The 21,542-nt window shown below is 43.3% G+C and overlaps 1 protein-coding gene across 2 annotated transcripts in view; it reads right to left on the reverse strand.

Moving 5' to 3' along the window:
• The window catches only part of GADL1 (glutamate decarboxylase like 1), a 604,742-nt gene that overhangs the window by 85,619 nt on the left and 497,581 nt on the right, over nucleotides 1-21,542 (reverse strand). For both annotated transcript variants that reach the window (XM_063922280.1, XM_063922281.1), the window contains exons 13-14: nucleotides 5,159-5,210; nucleotides 3,349-3,438 (exon numbers count right to left, since the gene is read on the reverse strand). In XM_063922280.1, the coding sequence (XP_063778350.1) occupies nucleotides 3,349-3,438; nucleotides 5,159-5,210 (142 nt within the window). The remainder of the gene's footprint in view (nucleotides 1-3,348; nucleotides 3,439-5,158; nucleotides 5,211-21,542) is intronic.

Here is a 21,542-nt window from a genome sequence, read left to right on the forward strand (position 1 = left end):
CCCCTATGTTACAAAGTTTCTGTCTATCTAATGTTGGTAGTGTGATATGGTTATTGTTCCTAAACTCTTTCCAATATATTCCCATATTGAATCCCATTTTGTATGTTCTTCCCAATTCTATATATTCTATTGTATATTCAGCCCCTACTTAGCCTTAATGTTTTATAAACAATTAAATTAGTAAGACATGAGTGAGGGTACATTGCCTTATTCTTCATGCAACCTGTAAGTATTATTAGCATTTACCATGGGATGCGGTCAACATCCCGCCGGACGGAATCCCGGGGGTTGGAATACTGGCACCGGAATCCCGGCCGGCACAATCCTGACATATTCTCCCTCTGTGGGTGTCCACAACACCCACAGAGGGAGAATAAATTAGTGTGCTGAGCGTAGCGAGTCACCGTGCCCGCAGCGTGGCGAGCGCAGCAAGCCCGCAAGAGGCTGCATTGCGCTCGCCCCCTGTCGGGATTGTGCTGGTCAGGATTCCGGTGTTGGTAATCCGACCACCGGGATCCCGTCCAGGGAGATTTTGTACTGATTCTTTTACCATAGAGGTCTCTCATCCTGGCTAGGGATCTACCTCTGACCCCCACTTGGTGATCAGAAGCAATATCTCCCCAGGAACAGGGTATGTCAAAGCCCACATTGGGCATCATCACTATTGTTTTTAAGCATAGATAATATAATAAGATTATAGTAAACCAGAGTCTGAAACCCTTGATTGGTTGCATTAATTGGATCTACCACTCGCTCACTACATTACATTTACTCACTAACAAACTATGGATATATACTGGAATCATTTTAGCCAACACCTCCACATTTCTTTACAATTCATATATGACCCCCCCCTCCCCCCCGAGATCTGATTTTCTACCAGCATTCCTACATTTAATGTGGAGATTAGATCAGTCAATTTTCGTGAATAGAATCAATAACTGTTGCTGCCTCTGTTAATAAATATAAGTAATATAGCAGTTTTCAATATCACACAAAATGAAGGGTACAGTAGCAATTTAAAGGCACTTTAAATTCACCTTGCATATTTGTGCTAAATCCATGGGAAATCATCTACTAGATATATTGTACATTTTGTGCTATCCTTTGCAGACAAAGAGCCAACATAGAGTTGTTTGTCACCTCATTGCCTATTTTCTGTCATATTTCAGCAATCTGGACCTTGAACAAGCTCCCAATGACATCATATCCCACCTCAATTATGTCTTATCCACTATTTGCTACTTGGCCATGCTCCCAATCTATTATTTTGTGAGAGAATTATCACACATGAAGAAGATTGATAAGAAGAGCTTTAGGAGAAGATAAAGAGGTTATAAGGTTATGCAAACAGACAAAAAGAATGCCACTTTACTGAGAATTCCTGTATGAACATTATAATAGAGCTAGCTGCAAATATTTTCATTAGATAACCACAAAAGGAACATAAGACTTGCAGTACTTTTTAATTGTGCATTTTTGAATAGTGAACATTTTTTTTAAATGTATAAAATACTGTATATATTTTCCAACACAAACTGTCAAGTTTGCCTTTAATAAATTAGCATTTTAAATCCCAAGACATGAATTGCTGAAAATCAGCAATTTTAACAAATTGCTGATTTGTTAAAATAAACCCTTTAGATGCCCTTGTGTAAGATCTGGCATGATATAAATAATTCACATTGTGAACATCTATAACTGCTGCGTGCCATCCCACTTCCCGCAACGTATTGAAAGGAGATTTTGCAAGGTTATCTTTAATACATATTTTTCAACTTTTAGATTCAGATTTAAAAATGCTAAAATATTTTCAGATTTAAGCTGACAGAACACAATTGGGCAGCATGGCTGGGTAAAGGGAGTGCAACCGCTTTATACAGTAAGTGTATTTGAGAGAAGCTAGCGTAGTGTACTTTCATCCTCTTTTTTTGCATTACAAACATGTAAGAGTTTCTAATCACCTAACTGACACAGTTGCATGGGGTGCGACTTCACCCAGCTGGGCTTTCACTGACACAATCACATCTCGTGTGACTGTACCATACATGTCCTTCTCGATTTGTAGCTAAAAGAAAACTGTCCTGCACATGTGCAAAACATATTTTCTTCTTCCTAATCTAAAGTTGAAATTAACATGTCATGTCTTCAGGATTTCTGTCTGTGGATGAAAGTGGAATATTTACTGACAGAACAAAACAGATTAACTCACCTGTACACAATTAAAGAAAACCTGAAAACATGACCTAATGATAGTAAATATTAATTGAAATGGAGAACCCCTGGAGTCGGTCAAATAGGAATCTATTCCTACATGACCTATTTGCCAAATATACACTCCTGAGCCATCATCCTCTTTATCATGAGTCCTTACTATGAACATTCACCTAAAAAAAATGATGGCATGTGTTAATTTTTAAACTGTCTTTCTGTAGCACCTACTGTATTCTCGATTCTGACATGAGTGGTGGATAACCACTTGAGTTATCTATGAAAGATCACTGGTGGCAGACTTATCTATTTTACACTGCATCTGAATTAAGAACGTTGAGCATCAAATGTTATGCTGTCTCTTCAATTAAATCAGCCCAGCAAAGGATATGACTAGCTGACAATTAATGATTTACCAAACATTGTCTTATCTTGATTTCGCGCAGCAAAAATTGATTATCATATATCCGCTTTATTAAATTTTCTGCTATTTCTTTCCCCGGATACTGATGCTGGAGTCAGACTAATACCACATAATGAACAGGTCAATAGTAGATGGCTCAGTAGCTTGGACCACAAAAGTGTTTCAATATACAAAATTCACTTTAGCTGTGAGATTTTTTTTTTACAAATTGAGGCATGTTCTTCCTCATAAAAGCAATAGTTGAAGACAAAATAAAGCTAACTAACTACTGTAAAACATACTGAAAAAAAATGTTACAAAGATATAGTTCCAGGTAAATCTATATGACACACATACTGTACATTAAAGTAGCCCGATAAGTAAAATGCATATAAAATAAAGACAAAAAGTCATATAATTCAAGGTTGACATACAGGGAAAGAACAAGTTGTGTATAAGAAAAATATTTTATGTATATATATATATATATATATATATATGAAAAACTTATATTTAAAAAGTGGTTAAAGATAATTTTCCTTCCACTGCAGGTTCTTGCAATCATTCTTATTTACCACATGGGGGAGTAAGAAACTTAATCTGCCATAAAGAATGACTAATTTTATGTTAGTTTTATACATCACATTATACTGCAGATGTTTCATGTAGAAACATACAGTACAATTAGCAGGCAGTTACCATATTTAGGTACAGGAAACAACAATCATTCTTACCTTGTCCAGCTTCTGCCAGTAGTCTGGTCCTATTTCCATGTTTCTTAAACTTGGTGGAATGTACCAAAAACATATATTTGCATACTCCGGCTGCAAAAGAAAGTCAGTACATTTGAAGGCATTTTAAAAAGTGTTTAACAACTGAAATAACTCATTCATTTTACATTTATAGTTTAAATAATTACGGTAGTTATAAAAATTTGTGTGTATGTCTTAGGGGGATATTTTGGTTGGGTTTTGAACAATTTTTATTGATTTCAAATCAATGAAAATTAATCTAAATCAATGTGTTTCAAGGGTTATAACACACATGTACTAACAGATAATTTAGGATATTACATTTTAAATGTTAGTACATGTGTGTTTTAGCATCGATTTAGATTGATTCACATCGATTAAAAATAGATAAAAATTTATAAAAAATCGACCTTTAGTAAATATATTTCTCAATCCTCTGCTCCTTTGTTAAAGAATGTTTTTGACACCAATAGGCCTTACAGTTGCAGGATGAATACTAACATTTATAAAACCACATTTTTAATTGCTGATTAATCTATTATGTGGTATTGTTCTGACAGCTGCTAAATATAAATAATAATAATCATATTAATTATGTCATAAACCTGTAGAAATTCTCACTTTGAAACTGAGCCAATTATCAGGGAAATAATGGTGTCATAGAACAAGATGGTCCTCAGTGAAAAATATCAGTCTTAATAGAATGCATTTGTTGAGTATAGTGTACATTATAGTTATCAGTATTGTGCTGTAATGATATTCAAATATTGTTTATTCAGTGGTACATAGGCCAGTACTCACTGGCCGATGCGGGAGAGATGTGTGCTGAGCGAACCTGAAGACACAGCCTCAGATCACCATCGCGAGCATTGCGACCATCAGTCATGATTCACGATATTTGTAGGCACCGGCCAACTTGCGTAAACTAACTGGCCACTGGATCTGGACACCGGGATCCAGGAAGTCTGCGTCTGACGACACAGACCCTGGATCTATCATGCCCTCTAAATGGGAGCGACATGTCCCCAGTTTGAAGAACAGTGCTGGGTGCCATGCACCAAATGCTGTAGCATGTCAATCATTCTTCGGCTGACAGGGGGCTGCAGGTGACATCAAAGACCTCTTTTGCACATGATTCGCAGAACAGGTCTTGCACCTGCGCAGACCCCCAAACCAACCATTGGGTTTGTGTACAAATAAGAATCAGGACCACAGTATTGGCTCTTACATATGGAAGTTTAAAGCAAACTGTGGAGGCGGCAACTATCTGATCGCAGGCCAGCAAAATTAGCAGGCCAGCGATCAGATCTAAATTACCTCCCAAGCTCATAGTGCTCAGACTCTACAAACACCAAAGAAAAAAGGAACCTGCTTCTTAAAGGCCCATATAGACGGGCCGATGCAGGAGAGATGTGTGCTGAGCGAACCGCTCAGTACACATCTCTCCCGCTGCTCAGCACAGCGCGATCTGTGCTGAGCGTGTGGGGGGAGATGGGGGGCCGCTCACTTTACCCAGCAGGTGAAGTGAGCGACCCGCTAGATTGGCCTGCATGCAGGCCAATCTAGCAGCAGCGATAGCGATGTGCGGGGCCGCGCATCGCTATCGCTGAGGGGGCTACACACGGAGCGATCATGCCGATATTCTAAGCAATCTGGTCAGATTGCTTAGAATATCGCTCCGTGAGTACCCCCCTTAAGAAAGTTAAAACCAATCACAAGTCTTTCAATCTCAAAACCAGATTAGAACATACATCTGTTAAAATGAACATGGTAATAGAGTGAGATTACATACCTCCCAGAGAAGTTCAAACCCATCTCTTTTCTTAATTTCATTTGCTAGATATCTGCAAAAAAAAAGTGACAGTTTATGGATGATAGCCAGAGGTATAGAGCATTAGACTTTTCCCTGTAATGGATGTCATGTCAATATAAAGAAGGAAATTGAATCCTAAGGCATGCATATGGCTTTACCTATAAGCAGTATAGCAACAAACTGAATATTCTGAAGATAATATATTATATGCTGTGAAGGGGAATTATAAACATGCAGTCTATTATAACACCGTATAAAAGCATTTCCATAACCGTAAAAGTGACTATACAAAATACTGTACAGTATGTGGGATTTATTTCCATTGTATATATTATTTGAATATACCAGTGATTTTACTATACAGGTTGCATAACATCTTGCCACTAGTAACTGGCTAAAATTACACTTCCTGCTGTAAATAATTACAGATATTGAAAGTCACCTTGGAATTCTATTACCTGTATGAAAGCAATCAGAACTCTTAAGTGACTTGTACAATCATGAGAACTTACAGAGTAGGATAAATGATCCTGCATTATTGTTTCTTATGCTAATGGTCTTGTAACAGAGGATTCCTGTAAAGTAGTCATTTTATATTCATAGAGTACATTTATATAGAACTTTTTATATTCATAGAGTTCATTTATATAGAACTTAGCAAAAGTTCTATCCCTAAAATAATACATTAGCCTGCTTTGGTGGAATAAATTGTAGGAAGCAGTGATTAAAGGTCTTGGTGATGGAGGGACTGATGGATTACTATATGATGAGGTAGATGGCCCAGGGCATTTGACACTGGCCATATAGACTGTCACGTTAGAGCAAAATTATTGGCAGGGAAAATGAATTTGTGGGCCAATAGCTTTCTATTGATCTCTAAACCCTCCAGGTTGTGCATGTAGCATCAGAGGTGAGGCTAGGTGCCATGGTGCCCGGAGCAAGGGAATGTTTTGGTGCCCCCTCCCCTGTACTGAGTTGGGAGTCTGGCTAACACGTGGTGGCATGTTTCATCTGAAAAGAAAAAATATTTAAAAATCCTAAATTGGTGATAGGGCCAGTTCTAGACCTTGTGGAGCTCATTAATGCAAAAGTTTCCTTTGGGTGCCTCTATGTTTACAATCTGGATAGTGTGTGCCAAAGGCATGCAACTAAAATATAGGAGCGTGGCTTCATGGGAAGGGGTGTGATCACATAATAGTATTAATTCACATTACATCGCACAGTAGTGTCTGTTAATCATATTACACCACACAGTAGTAACCCTTATACATGATACACTGCACAGTGGAGTTGTTTATACACATTACACCATAGTAGAGCTGCTTATATACGTTACGCCACAATAGAGTCACTTATACATGTTACTCCACAGCAGAGCCACTTGTACAAGTTACAGTATGCCACACAATAGGCATGCTTATACATGTACGCCACAGTAGAGCCACTTATACAAGTTAGGCCACACTTTAGAGCCACTTATACACATTATGCCACACAGTAGAGCTGCTTATACACGTTACGCTACAGTAGAGATGCTTATACACATTTCACCACAGTAGAGCCACTTATACACATTATGCCAGAGTAAAGAACCTTATACATGTTATGCCATGGTAGAGACCCTTATAAATATTACACCACAATAGAGCCGCTATGGAAGTATCTGTATTTTACTATTTACTTGTTTAATTAAAAAATAAAAAATAAAAAAATAAATAGGGTTTGGGTCGGAGACAGTGGCGGTCAGAAGATACTGGGCTTCAAAAAGGAGGAAAACTACAAGTGAAAGTAATTAAAACAGATAATTGACAAGTGCCACCATCAGTGCCCCCTACCCTGCAGCGCTATGTGCGGTGCCCCCTCCGCACACATATAGTTACGGCCTTAATTATTTGCAATACAAGGGATCTTCTTGTAGTCTAAGGGAACTCTTGTAATTAGAGATGTGCACCAGACATTTTTCGGGTTTTGTGGTTTGGTTTTGGATTCGGTTCCGCGGCCGTGTTTTGGATTCGGACGCGTTTTGGCAAAACCTCCCTGAAATTTTTTTGTCGGATTCGGGTGTTTTTTTTCAAAAAAAACTCTCAAAAACAGCTTAAATCATAGAATTTGGGGGTAATTTTGATCCCATAGTATTATTAACCTCAATAACCACAATTTCCACTAATTTCCAGTCTATTCTGAACACCTCACACCTCACAATACTATTTTTAGTCCTAAAATTTGCACCGAGGTCGCTGGATGACTAAGCAAAGCGACCCAAGAAGGCGGCACAAACATCTGGCCCATCTAGGAGTGGTACTGCAGTGTCAGACAGGATGGCACTTAAAAAAATTGGCCCCAAACAGCACATGATGCAAAGAAAAGAGAAAAACAGGTGCACTGTGGTCGCTGGATGGCTAAGCTAAGCGACACAAACACCTCAATATCACAGGAATTATTTGTTCTAATCAATGGTATTATTGGTCCAAATCACTGGAAGAATATGACAAAATCACTGGAATTATTCGTTCTAATCAATGGTATTATTGGTCCAAATCACTGGAATTATTCGTTCTGATCAATGGTATTATTGGTCCAAATCACTGGAAGAAAATTACAAAATCACTGGAATTATTCGTTCTAATCAATGGTATTATTGGTCCAAATCACTGGAAGAAAATGACAAAATTACTGGAATTATTCGTTCTAATCAATGGTATTATTGGTCCAAATCACTGGAAGAAAATGGAATGGATGGATACTTGCAGTGACACAGAGCTGAAAGATACAGCAGTGGCCTACTGTACACAACTATATACTGTTGGGTCACCAAAATGCTGCACCGTAATACTATATATATACTGCTCACAAAAATGCCGCACAGATATGGAATGGATACTTGCAGTGACACAGAGCTGCAAGATACAGCAATGGCCTATTGTACAACTATATACTGTTAGTCACCAAAATGCTGCACTGTAATACTATATATACTGCTCACAAAAATGCCGCACAGATATGGAATGGATACTTGCAGTGACACAGAGCTGCAAGATACAGCAATGGCCTACTGTACTGTACTACTATAATTATTATATAGATGACAGATAAAAAGTTACATTGTGGGGGAATCCAGTATACGTTCTGTCACCAAGTACCAGTGAATGACCACATCATGTATATAGGTGACAGATATAAAGTTACATTGTGGGGGAATCCAGTATACGTTCTGTCACCAGGTACCAGTGAATGACCACATCCTGTATATAGGTGACAGATATAACGTTACATTGTGGGGGAATCCAGTATACGTTCTGTCACCAGGTACCAGTGAATGACCACATCATGTATATAGGTGACAGATATAAAGTTACATTGTGGGGGAATACAGTATACGTTCTGTCACCAGGTACCAGTGAATGACCACATCATGTATATAAGTGACAGATATAAAGTTACATTGTGGGGGAATCCAGTATACGTTCTGTCACCAGGTACCAGTGAATAACCACATCATGTATATAGGTGATAGATATAACGTTACATTGTGGGGGAATCCAGTATACGTTCTGTCACCAGGTACCAGTGAATGACCACATCATGTATATAGGTGACAGATATAACGTTACATTGTGGGGGAATCCAGTATACGTTCTGTCACCAGGTACCAGTGAATGACCACATCATGTATATAGGTGACAGATATAACGTTACATTGTGGGGGAATCCAGTATACGTTCTGTCACCAGGTACCAGTGAATGACCACATCATGTATATAAGTGACAGATATAAAGTTACATTGTGGGGGAATCCAGTATACGTTCTGTCACCAGGTACCAGTGAATAACCACATCATGTATATAGGTGACAGATATAACGTTACATTGTGGGGGAATCCAGTATACGTTCTGTCACCAAGTACCAGTGAATGACCACATCATGTATATAGGTGACAGATATAAAGTTACATTGTGGGGGAATCCAGTATACGTTCTGTCACCAGGTACCAGTGAATGACCACATCCTGTATATAGGTGACAGATATAACGTTACATTGTGGGGGAATCCAGTATACGTTCTGTCACCAGGTACCAGTGAATGACCACATCATGTATATAGGTGACAGATATAAAGTTACTTTGTGGGGGAATCCAGTATACGTTCTGTCACCAGGTACCAGTGAATGACCACATCATGTACATAAGTGACAGATATAAAGTTACATTGTGGGGGAATCCAGTATACGTTCTGTCACCAGGTACCAGTGAATAACCACATCATGTATATAGGTGATAGATATAACGTTACATTGTGGGGGAATCCAGTATACGTTCTGTCACCAGGTACAAGTGAATGACCACATCATGTATATAGGTGACAGATATAACGTTACATTGTGGGGGAATCCAGTGTACGTTCTGTCACCAGGTACCAGTGAATGACCACATTATGTATATAGGTGACAGATATAACGTTACAGTGTGGGGGAATCCAGTATACGTTCTGTCACCAGGTACCAGTGAATGACCACATCATGTATATAGGTGATAGATATAAAGTTACATTGTGGGGGAATCCAGTATACGTTCTGTCACCAGGTACCAGTGAATAACCACATCATGTATATAGGTGACAGATATAACGTTACATTGTGGGGGAATCCAGTATACGTTCTGTCACCAGGTACCAGTGAATGACCACATCATGTATATAAGTGACAGATATAAAGTTACATTGTGGGGGAATCCAGTATACGTTCTGTCACCAGGTACCAGTGAATGACCACATCATGTATATAAGTGACAGATATAAAGTTACATTGTGGGGGAATCCAGTATACGTTCTGTCACCAGGTACCAGTGAATGACCACATCATGTATATAGGTGATAGATATAAAGTTACATTGTGGGGGAATCCAGTATACGTTCTGTCACCAGGTACCAGTGAATAACCACATCATGTATATACGTGACAGATATAAAGTTACATTGTGGGGGAATCCAGTATACGTTCTGTCACCAGGTACCAGTGAATGACCACATCATGTATATAGATGACAGATATAAAGTTACATTGTGGGGGAATCCAGTATACGTTCTGTCACCAGGTACCAGTGAATGACCACATCATGTATATATGTGACAGATATAAAGTTACATTGTGGGGGAATCCAGTATATGTTCTGTCACCAGGTACCAGTGATTGACCACATCATGTATATAGGTGACAGATATAAAGTTACATTGTGGGGGAATCCAGTATACGTTCTGTCACCAGGTACCAGTGAATGACCACATCATGTATATACGTGACAGATATAAAGTTACATTGTGGGGGAATCCAGTATATGTTCTGTCACCAGGTACCAGTGAATGGCCACATCATGTATATACTTATACTGGTGGTCCCCAGTCCCCACAATGCAGCACACTGATCAGATATTTGCAGCACACTGAGCACAGATATGGAGCGTTTTCAGGCAGAGAACGTAGATATTTTCAGCACACTGAGCACAGATATGGAGCGTTTTCAGGCAGAGAACGTAGATATTTTTTTTTTAGCACACTGAGCACAGATTATTTGCAGCACACTGAGCACAGATATTTGCAGCACACTGAGCACAGATTACGGAGCTTTTCAATGAGAGAACGCTGCCACGTCCTCTCCGTTCAATCTACAATGCACGAGTGAAAATGGCGGCGACGCACGGCTCCTTATATAGAATACGAATCTTGCGAGAATCCGACAGCGGGATGATGACGTTCGGGCGCGTTCCGGTTAACCAAGCAAGGCGGGAAGATCCGAGGCTGCCTCGGAACCGTGTAAAATAGGTGAAGTTCGGGAGGGTTCGGATCCCGAGGAACCGAACCCGCTCATCTCTACTTGTAATCCACGGAAGTGTTTTGCACAGAAACTTAAAAAAAAAAAAAAATTGACAACACAAACAGATCTGCTAGGACTCCCTCTGCAAAATGAAACACATGGTCTAGGACTCCTCTTGGCCAACTGCAAGCCGGTCCCGCTCTAGCAGTGATATGAAGTAAATGTTTTGAATGAACTGAAAGGAGACTGCAGCATCAAAACAGCTGTTCCACAACAAACACAGTCAGATGCAGGTACTGTATAAATGCAAATGGGAAGGGACATATTAAATAGATTTTATTTTAACATGCCTTTATACACAATTGAGAATGAGGCCTACTTTGCGTGTTTACAATAACTACACTACTGCAAACACATTTTTACATACAGTATATGTATTCTTACAATTATGTTTCAAATTGTCAATGTCTTGGTGTCTTTTATTATTAGCCAGGGGTAACAGCTCACATTTTTAAGGAACAACCCACATAATTGCTCATTTAAAAAAAAAAAAGATAATTATCAACATTAAAAACCAAATCCCAAAATGACTCCAAGGGGGTGAAGTGCAGTTGCAATGGCATGGAAATGCCACCTCACATCACCCCCTTCTCGCCCACATCTCACCTTTGGTTTTTGTAAGGTTGTGAACAAAAATCAGCTAGTCCGGATATACCATAAGTGTGACATGACTGCACTGCTAGCCTACCCACTGATAATTGAGATGACCACTTTTTAGTATGTATGAAACAAAGATTGTAAATACCTCAATGTGTACTGAACACATTCCATTCATTCTGAAGGGGAATGCTATTGACACAAAAATAGCTTCACTGCAACATACAGCAATGACATGCTGCCAACTTGTCTTGTACTGAAGGCGTAAATCTGCACTGAATATGACATAATAAGATCTCCTCATTTCTCTGTTGAAATGCAGGTCAGAATACCCAAGACTAAGGTGGTGAGACTTGTGCTAATGACCTGACACTTGATGGCAGATGAAAGTAGGAAAATAACACTGATGTCAAGACACAAGTTGTGCCTTCAAAGTTGATGTACTGGATTAATATTTACAAGAGTTTAGCTACAGTGTATATATATATATATATATATATATATAAAGTACTGGTCCGGCACTCACTGGTGTACAGCTGGTAGTAAGAGGCGCTCCGGTGCAGAGGCGTCACTAGCGTTGGTGTCACCCAGTGTAGTAACTCATGGTGTCACCCCCCATGGACCTCCTCCCCTATCACACCACACGGAATTCTGGTGAGGGGGGGGGCGTGGTGATGGGGCGTCGATGTTTTCGGACCATTCCGTCATGCAGCCGCTGTGACCCAAAAGATGGCGGCCTGGCGACTGCCTTCACAGCTACACTGCTAAGGCAGGGGGCTACCCTTAAAATGCGAGCGCATCTCTGTATAGCAATGCGCTTGCTTATCAGCGGGGGAGCGGACCTGGTATGTGGGGCGGCCTTGCCCTGTGCTGGGCGGCCCCCCCTCATGCTAGAGAAAGCAGTTGTAGTTTTGCTACTTTTAGCAAAACTACTACTGATGCTGAATTAGGCCCAAAATCCATAGCTATGCCAGCAGTCATTGATGCTGCATACACACGCACCCGCTAGCGGCCTAAACATTATTGCAAAAACTACGGGTAGCGGGAGCACTGCTTCCCACTACCCCTGATTATTCCCCAACGCCGGCTCCCCCTTACTGCTCTGGGCAGTAGGAGAATCGCTCTCCCACTGCCTGTGTCAAGTGTCGTCTGTCTATAGCCAGAAGTGCCGCACTGTTTTGAATATGCTATGAATATAGTTTGTGAGGGCACCGGACACAGTTTCTCTGTTTAACGGAGTGTCGAACCATATGCTACACATATATATATATATGTATAGATATATATATATATATATATAAATGTGTGTGTGTGTGTATAATATACACCCAGTATCATATTATGTATACACCCAGTGCAATGTCACAGAGATCCTATTGCCTGCTTATCCCCCCGCCCAAGTATTTCCTATCCCTACCCGCCTCCATTCCCCTAGTACTGCCCAAACTTCTATCTACCCTTACCCCCTTAAAACCCCCAGTACTGCCTGCCCTCACACCCCATAATATGTGATAGGACACAGAAATAGTTGAGTAGGACCCCAATTTTTTAAAGTGAGGAGTCCCTGGGACCCACAATTTTTTTTGCTGTGCACGATCACTGCAACACCCATTAGCACATTAATCCACCCACCCTATCAGCTGACATAACGCTCCCCTCACACAGCAGCACCCATACTTCGCTCACACAGCATCCACACTACGCTCACACAGCAGCACCCATACTGCGTAACACAGCACCCATACTAGACATGTGCACTTGAAATTTTTCGGGTTTTGTGTTTTGGTTTTGGGTTCGGTTCCGCGGCCGTGTTTTGGGTTTGACCGCGTTTTGGCAAAACCTCACCGAATTTTTTTTGTCGGATTCGGGTGTGTTTTGGATTCGGGTGTTTTTTTCAAAAAACACTAAAAAACAGCTTAAATCATAGAATTTGGGGGTCATTTTGATCCCAAAGTATTATTAACCTCAAAAACCATAATTTCCACTCATTTTCAGTCTATTCTGAATACCTCACACCTCACAATATTATTTTTAGTCCTAAAATTTGCACCGAGGTCGCTGGATGACTAAGCTAAGCGACCCTAGTGGCCGACACAAACACCTGGCCCATCTAGGAGTGGCACTGCAGTGTCACGCAGGATGGCCCTTCCAAAAAACACTCCCCAAACAGCACATGATGCAAAGAAAAAAAGAGGCGCAATGAGGTAGCTGTGTGAGTAAGCTAAGCGACCCTAGTGGCCGACACAAACACCTGGCCCATCTCGGAGTGGCACTGCAGTGTCACGCAGGATGGCCCTTCCAATAAACACTCCCCAAACAGCACATGACGCAAAGAAAAAAAGAGGCGCAATGAGGTAGCTGTGTGAGTAAGATAAGCGACCCTAGTGGCCGACACAAACACCTGGCCCATCTAGGAGTGGCACTGCAGTGTCACGCAGGATGGCCCTTCCAATAAACACTCCCCAAACAGCACATGACGCAAAGAAAAAAAGAGGCGCAATGAGGTAGCTGTGTGAGTAAGATAAGCGACCCTAGTGGCCGACACAAACACCTGGCCCATCTAGGAGTGGCACTGCAGTGTCACGCAGGATGGCCCTTCCAAAAAACACTCCCCAAACAGCACATGACGCAAAGAAAAAAAGAGGCGCAATGAGGTAGCTGTGTGAGTAAGCTAAGCGACCCTAGTGGCCGACACAAACACCTGGCCCATCTAGGAGTGGCACTGCAGTGTCACGCAGAATGGCCCTTCCAAAAAACACTCCCCAAACAGCACATGACGCAAAGAAAAAAAGAGGCGCAATGAGGTAGCTGTGTGAGTAAGCTAAGCGACCCTAGTGGCCGACACAAACACCTGGCCCATCTAGGAGTGGCACTGCAGTGTCACGCAGGATGGCCCTTCCAAAAAACACTCCCCAAACAGCACATGACGCAAAGAAAAAAAGAGGCGCAATGAGGTAGCTGTGTGAGTAACCTAAGCGACCCTAGTGGCCGACACAAACACCTGGCCCATCTAGGAGTGGCACTGCAGTGTCACGCAGGATGGCCCTTCCAAAAAACACTCCCCAAACAGCACATGACGCAAAGAAAAAAAGAGGCGCAATGAGGTAGCTGTGTGAGTAAGATAAGCGACCCTAGTGGCCGACACAAACACCTGGCCCATCTAGGAGTGGCACTGCAGTGTCACGCAGGATGGCCCTTCCAAAAAACACTCCCCAAACAGCACATGACGCAAAGAAAAAAAGAGGCGCAATGAGGTAGCTGTGTGAGTAAGCTAAGCGACCCTAGTGGCCGACACAAACACCTGGCCCATCTATGAGTGGCACTGCAGTGTCACGCAGGATGGCCCTTCCAAAAAACACTCCCCAAACAGCACATGACGCAAAGAAAAAAAGAGGCGCAATGAGGTAGCTGTGTGAGTAAGATAAGCGACCCTAGTGGCCGACACAAACACCTGGCCCATCTAGGAGTGGCACTGCAGTGTCACGCAGGATGGCCCTTCCAAAAAACACTCCCCAAACAGCACATGACGCAAAGAAAAAAAGAGGCGCAATGAGGTAGCTGTGTGAGTAAGATAAGCGACCCTAGTGGCCGACACAAACACCTGGCCCATCTAGGAGTGGCACTGCAGTGTCACGCAGGATGGCCCTTCCAAAAAACACTCCCCAAACAGCACATAACGCAAAGAAAAAAAGAGGCGCAATGAGGTAGCTGTGTGAGTAAGATAAGCGACCCTAGTGGCCGACACAAACACCTGGCCCATCTAGGAGTGGCACTGCAGTGTCACGCAGGATGGCCCTTCCAAAAAACACTCCCCAAACAGCACATGACGCAAAGAAAAAAAGAGGCGCAATGAGGTAGCTGTGTGAGTAAGCTAAGCGACCCTAGTGGCCGACACAAACACCTGGCCCATCTAGGAGTGGTACTGCAGTGTCACGCAGGATGGCCCTTCCAAAAAACACTCCCCAAACAGCACATGACGCAAAGAAAAAAAGAGGCGCAATGAGGTAGCTGTGTGAGTAAGCTAAGCGACCCTAGTGGCCGACACAAACACCTGGCCCATCTAGGAGTGGCACTGCAGTGTAACGCAGGATGGCCCTTCCAAAAAACACTCCCCAAACAGCACATGACGCAAAGAAAAAAAGAGGCGCAATGAGGTAGCTGTGTGAGTAAGCTAAGTGACCCTAGTGGCCGACACAAACACCTGGCCCATCTAGGAGTGGCACTGCAGTGTCACGCAGGATGGCCCTTCCAAAAAACACTCCCCAAACAGCACATGACGCAAAGAAAAAAAGAGGCGCAATGAGGTAGCTGTGTGAGTAAGATAAGCAACCCTAGTGGCCGACACAAACACCTGGCCCATCTAGGAGTGTCACTGCAGTGTCACGCAGGATGGACCTTCCAAAAAACACTCCCCAAACAGCACATGACGCAAAGAAAAAAAGAGGCACAATGAGGTAGCTGTGTGAGTAAGATAAGCGACCCTAGTGGCCGACACAAACACCTGGCCCATCTAGGAGTGGCACTGCAGTGTCACGCAGGATGGCCCTTCCAAAAAACACTCCCCAAACAGCACATGACGCAAAGAAAAAAAGAGGCGCAATGAGGTAGCTGTGTGAGTAAGATAAGCGACCCTAGTGGCCGACACAAACACCTGGCCCATCTAGGAGTGGCACTGCAGTGTCACGCAGGATGGCCCTTCCAAAAAACACTCCCCAAACAGCACATGACGCAAAGAAAAAAAGAGGCGCAATGAGGTAGCTGTGTGAGTAAGCTAAGCGACCCTAGTGGCCGGCACAAACACCTGGCCCATCTAGGAGTGGCACTGCAGTGTCACGCAGGATGGCCCTTCCAAAAAACACTCCCCAAACAGCACATGACGCAAAGAAAAAAAGAGGCGCAATGAGGTAGCTGTGTGAGTAAGCTAAGCGACCCTAGTGGCCGACACAAACACCTGGCCCATCTAGGAGTGGCACTGCAGTGTCACGCAGGATGGCCCTTTCAAAAAACACTCCCCAAACAGCACATGACGCAAAGAAAAAAAGAGGCGCAATGAGGTAGCTGTGTGAGTAAGCTAAGCGATCCTAGTGGCCGACACAAACACCTGGCCCATCTAGGAGTGGCACTGCAGTGTCACGCAGGATGGCCCTTCCAAAAAACACTCCCCAAACAGCACATGACGCAAAGAAAAAAAGAGGCGCAATGAGGTAGCTGTGTGAGTAAGCTAAGCGACCCTAGTGGCCGACACAAACACCTGGCCCATCTAGGAGTGGCACTGCAGTGTCACGCAGGATGGCCCTTCCAAAAAACACTCCCCAAACAGCACATGACGCAAAGAAAAAAAGAGGCGCAATGAGGTAGCTGTGTGAGTAAGCTAAGCGACCCTAGTGGCCGACACAAACACCTGGCCCATCTAGGAGTGGCACTGCAGTGTCACGCAGGATGGCCCTTCCAAAAAACACTCCCCAAACAGCACATGACGCAAAGAAAAATTAAAGAAAAAAGAGGTGCAAGATGGAATTGTCCTTGGGCCCTCCCACCCACCCTTATGTTGTATAAACAGGACATGCACACTTTAACCAACCCATCATTTCAGTGACAGGGTCTGCCACACGACTGTGACTGAAATGACGGGTTGGTTTGGACCCCCACCAAAAAAGAAGCAATTAATCTCTCCTTGCACAAACTGGCTCTACAGAGGCAAGATGTCCACCTCATCATCATCCTCCGATATATCACCGTGTACATCCCCCTCCTCACAGATTATCAATTCGTCCCCACTGGAATCCACCATCTCAGCTCCCTGTGTACTTTGTGGAGGCAATTGCTGCTGGTCAATGTCTCCACGGAGGAATTGATTATAATTCATTTTAATGAACATCATCTTCTCCACATTTTCTGGAAGTAACCTCGTACACCGATTGCTGACAAGGTGAGCGGCGGCACTAAACACTCTTTCGGAGTACACACTTGTGGGAGGGCAACTTAGGTAGAATAAAGCCAGTTTGTGCAAGGGCCTCCAAATTGCCTCTTTTTCCTGCCAGTATAAGTACGGACTGTCTGACGTGCCTACTTGGATGCGGTCACTCATATAATCCTCCACCATTCTTTCAATGGGGAGAGAATCATATGCAGTGACAGTAGACGACATGTCCGTAATCATTGTCAGGTCCTTCAGTCCGGACCAGATGTCAGCATCAGCAGTCGCTCCAGACTGCCCTGCATCACCGCCAGCGGGTGGGCTCGGAATTCTGAGCCTTTTCCTCGCACCCCCAGTTGCGGGAGAATGTGAAGGAGGAGATGTTGACAGGTCGCGTTCCGCTTGACTTGACAATTTTCTCACCAGCAGGTCTTTGAACCCCAGCAGACTTGTGTCTGCCGGAAAGAGAGATCCAAGGTAGGTTTTAAATCTAGGATCGAGCACGGTGGCCAAAATGTAGTGATCTGATTTCAACAGATTGACCACCCGTGAATCCTTGTTAAGCGAATTAAGGGCTCCATCCACAAGTCCCACATGCCTAGCGGAATCGCTCCGTGTTAGCTCCTCCTTCAATGTCTCCAGCTTCTTCTGCAAAAGCCTGATGAGGGGAATGACCTGACTCAGGCTGGCAGTGTCTGAACTGACTTCACGTGTGGCAAGTTCAAAGGGCAGCAGAACCTTGCACAACGTTGAAATCATTCTCCACTGCGCTTGAGACAGGTGCATTCCACCTCCTATATCGTGCTGAATTGTATAGGCTTGAATGGCCTTTTGCTGCTCCTCCAACCTCTGAAGCATATATAGGGTTGAATTCCACCTCGTTACCACTTCTTGCTTCAGATGATGGCAGGGCAGGTTCAGGCGTTTTTGGTGTTGCTCCAGTCTTCTGTACGTGGTGCCTGTACGCCGAAAGTGTCCCGCAATTCTTCTGGCCACCGACAGCATCTCTTGCACGCCCCTGTCGTTTTTTAAAAAATTCTGCACCACCAAATTCAAGGTATGTGCAAAACATGGGACGTGCTGGAATTTGCCCATATTTAATGCACACACAATATTGCTGGCGTTGTCCGATGCCACAAATCCACAGGAGAGTCCAATTGGGGTAAGCCGTTCCGCGATGATCTTCCTCAGTTGCCGTAAGAGGTTTTCAGCTGTGTGCGTATTCTGGAAACCGGTGATACAAAGCGTAGCCTGCCTAGGAAAGAGTTGGCATTTGCGAGATGCTGCTACTGGTGCCGCCGCTGCTGTTCTTGCGGCGGGAGTCCATACATCTACCCAGTGGGCTGTCACAGTCATATAGTCCTGACCCTGCCCTGCTCCACTTGTCCACATGTCCGTGGTTAAGTGGACATTGGGTACAACTGCATTTTTTAGGACACTGGTGAGTCTTTTTCTGACGTCCGTGTACATTCTCGGTATCGCCTGCCTAGAGAAGTGGAACCTAGATGGTATTTGGTAACGGGGGCACACTACCTCAAGAAATTGTCTAGTTCCCTGTGAACTAACGGCGGATACCGGACGCACGTCTAACACCAACATAGTTGTCAAGGCCTCAGTTATCCGCTTTGCAACAGGATGACTGCTGTGATATTTCATCTTCCTCGCAAAGGACTGTTGGACAGTCAATTGCTTGGTGGAAGTAGTAAAAGTGGGCTTACGACTTCCCCTCTGGGATGACCATCGACTCCCAGCAGCAACAACAGCAGCGCCAGCAGCAGTAGGCGTTACACGCAAGGATGCATCGGAGGAATCCCAGGCAGGAGAGGACTCGTCAGAATTGCCAGTGACATGGCCTGCAGGACTATTGGCATTCCTGGGGTAGGAGGAAATTGACACTGAGGGAGTTGGTGGGGTGGTTTGCGTGAGCTTGGTTACAAGAGGAAGGGATTTACTGGTCAGTGGACTGCTTCCGCTATCGCCCAAAGTTTTTGAACTTGTCACTGACTTATTATGAATGCGCTGCAGGTGACGTATAAGGGAGGATGTTCCGAGGTGGTTAACGTCCTTACCCCTACTTATTACAGCTTGACAAAGGCAACACACGGCTTGACAAATGTTGTCCGCATTTCTGTTGAAATACTTCCACACCGAAGAGCTGATTTTTTTGGTATTTTCACCAGGCATGTCAACGGCCATATTTCTCCCACGGACAACAGGTGTCTCCCCTGGTGCCTGACTTAAACAAACCACCTCACCATCAGAATCCTCCTGGTCAATTTCCTCCCCAGCGCCAGCAACACCCATATCCTCCTCATCCTGGTGTACTTCAACACTGACATCTTCAATCTGACTATCAGGAACTGGACTGCGGGTGCTCCTTCCAGCACTTGCAGGGGGTGTGCAAATGGTGGAAGGCGCATGCTCTTCACGTCCAGTGTTGGGAAGGTCAGGCATCGCAAACGACACAATTGGACTCTCCTTGTGGATTTGTGATTTCGAAGAACGCACAGTTCTTTGCTGTGCTTTTGCCAGCTTGAGTCTTTTCATTTTTCTAGCGAGAGGCTGAGTGCTTCCATCCTCATGTGAAGCTGAACCACTAGCCATGAACATAGGCCAGGGCCTCAGCCGTTCCTTGCCACTCCGTGTGGTAAATGGCATATTGGCAAGTTTACGCTTCTCCTCCGACAATTTTATTTTAGATTTTTGAGTCCTTTTTTTACTGATATTTGGTGTTTTGGATTTTACATGCTCTGTACTATGACATTGGGCATCGGCCTTGGCAGACGACGTTGCTGGCATTTCATCGTCTCGGCCATGACTAGTGGCAGCAGCTTCAGCACGAGGTGGAAGTCGATCTTGATCTTTCCCTAATTTTGGAACCTCAACATTTTTGTTCTCCATATTTTAATAGGCACAACTAAAAGGCACCTCAGGTAAACAATGGAGATGGATGGATACTAGTATACTTATGGATGGACGAGCGACTGCCGACACAGAGGTAGCTACAGCCGTGGACTACCGTACTGTGTCTGCTGCTAATATAGACTGGATGATAATGAGATAAAATTAAAATATATATATATATATATATATATATATATATCACACTAGTACTGCAGCCGGACAGGTATATATTATGTAATGACGGACCTGCTGGACACTGTCTGTCAGCACTGCAGACTCCAAAAGTAAGCTACTAGTATCAAGAAGATAGAAAAAAAAAAAAAACACGGGTAGGTGGTATACAATTATGGATGGACGAGCGACTGCCAACACAGAGGTAGCTACAGCCGTGGACTACCGTACTGTGTCTGCTGCTAATATAGACTGGATGATAATGAGATAAAATTAAAATATATATATATATAACACTAGTACTGCAGTCCGGACAGGTATATATTATGTAATGACGGACCTGCTGGACACTGTCTGTCAGACTCAGCACTGCAGACTCCTAAAGTAAGCTACTAGTATCAAGAAGATAGAAAAAAAAAATAAACCACGGGTAGGTGGTATACAATTATGGATGGACGAGCGACTGCCGACACAGAGGTAGCTACAGCCGTGGACTACCGTACTGTGTCTGCTGCTAATATAGACTGGATGATAATGAGATAAAATTAAAATATATATATATATATCACACTAGTACTGCAGCCGGACAGGTATATATTATGTAATGACGGACCTGCTGGACACTGTCTGTCAGCACTGCAGACTCCTAAAGTAAGCTACTAGTATCAAGAAGATAGAAAAAAAAAATAAACCACGGGTAGGTGGTATACAATTATGGATGGACGAGCGACTGCCGACACAGAGGTAGCTACAGCCGTGGACTACCGTACTGTGTCTGCTGCTAATATAGACTGGATGATAATGAGATAAAATTAAAATATATATATATATATCACACTAGTACTGCAGCCGGACAGGTATATATTATGTAATGACGGACCTGCTGGACACTGTCTGTCAGCACTGC

The sequence above is a fragment of the Pseudophryne corroboree genome, chromosome 5 (assembly GCF_028390025.1).
Source record: "Pseudophryne corroboree isolate aPseCor3 chromosome 5, aPseCor3.hap2, whole genome shotgun sequence".
Lineage (NCBI taxonomy): Eukaryota > Metazoa > Chordata > Amphibia > Anura > Myobatrachidae > Pseudophryne > Pseudophryne corroboree.